At 33.8% G+C, this 5,944-nt stretch overlaps 1 protein-coding gene across 1 annotated transcript; it reads right to left on the bottom strand.

Moving 5' to 3' along the window:
* Nucleotides 1-1,228: 1,228 nt before the first annotated feature.
* Nucleotides 1,229-4,533, bottom strand: LOC110636286 (triacylglycerol lipase 2-like). The gene is made up of 9 exons (XM_021785936.2): nucleotides 4,033-4,533; nucleotides 3,831-3,938; nucleotides 3,560-3,700; nucleotides 3,353-3,463; nucleotides 3,111-3,254; nucleotides 2,959-2,999; nucleotides 2,098-2,177; nucleotides 1,909-2,004; nucleotides 1,229-1,607 (listed from the first exon to the last, which is right to left on the bottom strand). The coding sequence occupies exons 1-9, from the start codon at nucleotides 4,228-4,230 to the stop codon at nucleotides 1,288-1,290; spliced, it is 1,239 nt and encodes a 412-aa protein (XP_021641628.2). The 5' UTR covers nucleotides 4,231-4,533; the 3' UTR covers nucleotides 1,229-1,287.
* Between the last annotated feature and the right edge of the window lie 1,411 nt (nucleotides 4,534-5,944).

The raw sequence follows: 5,944 nt of genomic DNA on the forward strand, positions 1-5,944 counted from the left end.
TTCGCTGTGAGGAGCTCTTCTTGTCATCCCAACGGCATATTAAGGGTCGTATTCGTACAAGGAATGATTATGTTGAAGATCGATTCATAACACCTCATATTGCAGCACAGAATCACTTCATTTTTAGGTCAAACATCTATCTTTGAGAGAGTGTGTGTTGTTGATGTTTTTGGTATATTTCTAATTTTAAGATGTTAGAACTTGGAATTGAAAGCTACCCTTGCTTGATCTTGTCATTTTCTTACAAAAAAAGTACAATATATATGCTATTGCAAGTTTACCGATCTATCTAGTATATATTGGCTTACCAATCTATCTAGTATGTATTGGCCTTTCCTTGGCTACTTTAGCCATTTTTATATGACTATTGGCATAAAGAGGTTGTTTAACTTGACGATTACCTTGTGGTCCAATAGTATCTTTAAAGCATTCCGAATTACTAAAAAGCATAAGAACCCCTTTCTTGAATAATTGCACCAGATTCTATTCTCCTTATATTTTACACTGCACACTCATCCAATTGATTAACTTGACAAATTAAGTTAAAAATGAACATTATATTGCTCATTGATATTTTCACTTCTATTTTGTCAACATTAATGGTTATAATATCGAAATTAATTGAGATTTGCTTATCTTTATTATTAGGGCAAAAGGGTCTACTTGAATTATTTTTGTAGTGGTAATAATTATTCGAAACCAATAAGGCCAATTTAAATTATAATATATAATGCAATTCAAATTTTGGATATGTCTTTATGGGTTTGAATTATAGTTCTGTTTAAAAAATTTATAGTGCAACCCGAATAAAATATTTTATAATGTCTATATATAATAGTAACAGAAAGTTTCGAGTAATCGTAAATTTTGACTATTTCGATAAAGTATAAAAATTTGAATAGATCTACTTAAATTAGTTTTATGAGAAGTCTAAATAATTATAATTTACTTCTTCCATCATAATAGAGTTTTTTTTTTATTATATGTTGTATCTTAATTACGGTTGAATTACATAAATGTTATGTTTTTCTTTTCTATTTTTCTCCATATTGTGTGTGGAATTATGTATATGCTTTTATCATAGGTCTAGGCATGCAATCGCCCATAAATATCAATTATGCACTTATAATCAGCTAAATTGGTAAAGATGAACAATTGGTCCAAAAGTGAAACTAATTAGCTATGTACATATATATATGTATATATATATACAAACCTGCATGCTACATATGACGGTAAGGACATACCATACATAATCTGCTATAGGTGATAGAGTTTTCAGACTCATCAGTTGAGCTTGAAGAAAGCCATTATAGGATTGTAGACAACTTTATTAGCATTGACACCAAACACAAAATCCATATGAGCATAATCCTCTATGAACAGTAGAACCAGCTTGTCTCCATCATGATCTTTGAGATTGTGGAGTAGAACTTGTACGTCCTTTGGATCGGAAAGCGAGTCCTGCCCTCCATAGCCAAGGAAGAGAGGAAGGTCATTTGGGATGCTTGTCATGTCGTACAAAGGAGGAGTGCTCTGCTTGTAGTGCTTCATGTTGTCGTCTTCATTAACATAATCATACATTGCTATGGTGCCCGTTCTAACCACTATACAAAAATCATGAAATCATAATATACATACAACTCGAATTCTTGTCTTTTACGTTTTACCCTTTCTGAAAGGGAAAAAATCAATAGAAGGAAAAAAAATTCAGAATCATGGATTTTTCTCGCCTAGATCAAGTCTACATCCCACATATGAATCAAATAAATGATTTTGCAGGATTTTATTTTACTTATTATTTAGATGATTTCAGTACTACCGGTTTTACTTGTACTTTGTTGTGCAAAGGTGGTTCTTGATTTCCTACAACTAAAAAGTTAGTAAACCAGGATTGGAGAGACTTACTTTGAGCTAAGTGAATCATGTTCTTTGTAGCTGTTGACTGAGGTGAGTTATCTAGAAAAGTGTTCGTCTTTGAAGAATTTACACAGCAATTTGGGCCTATGAATAGTCATGGAAGATGTAAATCAGTCAAATCGCTAATGAAAGAGTGTCTTTCCCTTGTAGAGGGAAATGGAAAAGCCAAATAGGTACCAGTAAATGCGTCCATTAAGTTTGAGCAGCTCATCCTAGGCTTGCTGCAGATATCTTCCAGAAGCTTGGAAGCAGCCTGCCTGTTCAATTACCAATGAAAATTGTCATTTTATTGTCTTGCAATATCAAAAAAGAAATGTTACCATAAGGAAAACCTGTACCCATTGATTGGAAGTATTCTAATATTTTTGTTTGTGGGGTTTTAATCCCATGTATACATCAAACCTCCATAGTGTTATGGGGTTAGAAGTTTGGGAAGTAAATTGTAATTTTCAAGGACTAAAAGGGATATCTTGTATTTAATTTTATTTATGTAATATCAAGGGTATGATGCCTCAAGCATAGTGATATCTCCTCCTGTCACACCCATTGTATTCCTAACGCTCTTTAGGGTGGAGTTACTAAGTGGAGCGATCGGTATAGCTAGCCACTGGCATAGTGAGTTTTTATCCCATTACTTCTTGTAGGTTACTCCTTGCTTACAAGTGATGTAAGGACAACTAATCCAATTGTATCGATTGTGATCAATGAATGAAAGAAATAGCTCATTCTTGATATATTTGTGCCTCATTCTTTATTATGTTTGAGATGCTTGTTCATATATGATACTTGTGATCTTTTTCCCTATTGGTTTGCCAAGTCATGCTAATATACTCATCTTGTTGGACAGATTATTGTGAGATTCTCCTGACTGACTTGTCTTGAAAGAGTTCAAGTCAAGTGCCACACGGTCCCAAGTGAGTGCCAAAATCTGGGCCCGTGACACATAGAGCACATAAGTTTGTGATGCTTATGCACTAGGTCACCCTTAAAGAACAAATGCATGATAATAGAGTAAATTGCTTTAATTTGCTTTCTCACCCATCTGGAACAAATTCACGCAGGCCCAACCAATACAATTCCTGAGAAATTGAAAGTGAAAACAAATTAGAAAAGTGAAGAGGTTATGGAATTTATTTCATGAAATTTGCATTTCACTCTTTTAACAAGAGAAATTTATTGGTTTTGTTTACCTCAGCTAAGAACATATCAGCGGCAACTTTGGTAAGCAGTGATGGAATCTGATTAAGATAAGCAATTGGGCTAAGCAAAGCAGCTGATCTTAGCATGTTCGATAACTTTTCTTGTGAAAAGGCAGCCAAAGCAGTCAAAGTTCCCTGCAATTAAATCACAGTTTTTACATTAGCGAAAACAAATCACATTGTGGCCTAGAATAAACTGAGAAAGCACAGCGCATAGATGCAAAGATGCTTACCAATGAATGCCCAACATAGTGAAGTTTCTGCCCTGTCTGTTGATGAACATACTGGAATGTGGCAGTAAGATCATAAGCAGCTAATTCATCCCATGACCAATCCCAATAAGCCTGCAATTACAAGGACGCAAATTCAATAAAATTTTTCAACAAGGGCCACATAATGAAGGAAAATCTTAAATGACTGCTAGAAAACTAAAGATCAACCGATTCATCGGGACTAAGTGAGGTGTGTCCGCGGCTAAATCTAGTCCCACGGGTATTCGCAATCCACACATCGTATCCATTGTCTGCTAATATGAAAGCCAGAGATTCATCAGGAGAATTGAATAGCCATGTTGAACCATCCTGTCATCACACAGCAACAGTTTAGTACTCTATTTATGAGACTATGAGGTCTCAAGTTCAAACCCCATTTGGAGCCATATCAATCAATCAATAATAATAATAATAATAATAAAATTGGAGAGCTACTAACCGACAATAACCCATGTTGCAGCAGAACTGGTGGCTTGTCTGCAGACTTGCCTGACCGCCCAGCAGGCATTCTCTGCAGGCTAAGAATATAACCGTCTTGTGTTGTTACCTGAAACCCGTTAAAGGTTTTAACGTATAAATTAATCATCACAAGTGATGAAGTGACTTCTTAAACAGAATTCTGCAGAGATAGAGTGCAGTACTTTATGTTCTTGGCAAACATAGCCTTGTGTCTCCACCATGGATTTGCAGATACCACCACTTTCATTTGGGAATAACACAGACATGCCATCCTGACTGGTGACCAAATGCAGTTTTGTTCTTGCTGCTGCTGCTGCTGCAATTCCTGAGAAGCATAACAGAAACACCACTAGAATTGAAGTGGTTAAAGTATTAGCCATTTGAAGTTCAATATAATTGCCACCCGCAACAGCAACTTAATTAATTTATAGTGAATCTAAATGCTTATGAACAAACAGAAGACAGAGTGTTACAATATATAGTTTAGAAGCATTCTGTTCTAACTAATTCAGAGATACTGTTAAAACAAAGGCATCATGTAGGGTCCAGTGTATAATTGCTTATTTACCAGCATAGACTTCAAATTCTATAAAAGCTGAATTCCCTGGATTTTAAGAAATGATCTTCTACAGTCTCAAACTGATTAATCAGGACATAGTGATAGTGACAAATAAATGGCGAGTTTTAGGAGCTTTGTGCCGGTCTTTGATCTAGGAATGTGAACGTAAGATGGGCCAATAGTAATAGATATATTAAAAAAAAATTTGATGAGAATGAAAAGGTAAGCAATTTAGATAAAGCTAAAAAGATATTCACATAGTAAAGACAAATTATGAATTCTAGCTCATTTTAATATATAGTAACTGATTAGGCAAGGACTTCTGATTGAGACCTCTAGTCTGGAGTTATTACAATAATTCTGCTTCACAGGCCACAAACTAATGCATGAAGAACTTCAGCGTAAAACGGTAAAACCTGTAGGCGGAGGGAGGGGGACTTGGCCCTCCAACCCTTCTAAAATGTTTTTGTATACACATATATATTTAGGATAAAAATTATTTTATTTTAACTATTGGCTCTCTTAAAAAAATTTATATATATATTTTTATTATGATTTAGATAATGTAAAATATTAAAATTATTTTTTTTATTTATATTTAATAAATTTTTATAGCATTAGCGCCCTCAAAAAATTAACTAATTTAACTATACTATACTATATTTTTTAAAATATACAACATTGATTCCTCAAAATATATATAGACAATGAGTATAAATGACCGAGCTTAACTCTCAAGCCTAACTCCATCTTAAAAACTAGGAGATTTATCTAAATTTTATATATAGTACAAATACTTTATTTCAAATTAATGTGATACAACATACTCCTTCATTTCACCTCAAGTATAAACTTATAAAGTGTGAAATTTGTAGACAATTACATCATTGAGTGGCTCAAAATTGAAGTAAAGTGGACTCTAACACCAAGCAGAGAAAATGGACTGGACCTAATCTATTTTCTCTACAAAATTTAAAATTTATTGTAATGATTGAGGTGATAGGCTATGGTTTTATCTGCATGTAAATTTGAAGAATGCATATATATGCTTGATATTTGAGTTTTGAAATTCGGAAGGAAATTATATGGTATAAGAAGAGAGAATTTGGAAGAGAAATTCTTCTTCTTTTTCAGTTAAACGACTACAGAGTTTTTGTTTGCAATCGAAGGAAACTTTTCCCTCCTTTAAGGGAAACCGGTCGTTCACAAACCAATGGTAAAACTTTTCCTATCGTCCATAAACGACAGGGAAACTTTTCCTTTTGGTTCATTCTGAAAGAAAGAAAAAAAAGAAATGGATGAAAAATCACCTAAAAAAAGTTGTAGGCCAAGTTGTTCTTTCTAAGTAATGAGAGGATCTACAAGTAAAGCAGACTTAACAAGAAATTCATTGAATGAGACCATTAAGGTTTGAATTGATGGTGGTCTGCAAGGAATTCTTTCTGATGTCATAGTTGTTATAGCTTTCCCTTTTCTAGTTAAGATAAGTAATTATGCTTGATTATAGCAAGTCCCACGTGAGTTCCACCATTATT

The sequence above is a fragment of the Hevea brasiliensis genome, chromosome 7, assembly GCF_030052815.1.
Source record: "Hevea brasiliensis isolate MT/VB/25A 57/8 chromosome 7, ASM3005281v1, whole genome shotgun sequence".
Classification (NCBI taxonomy): Eukaryota; Viridiplantae; Streptophyta; class Magnoliopsida; order Malpighiales; family Euphorbiaceae; genus Hevea; species Hevea brasiliensis.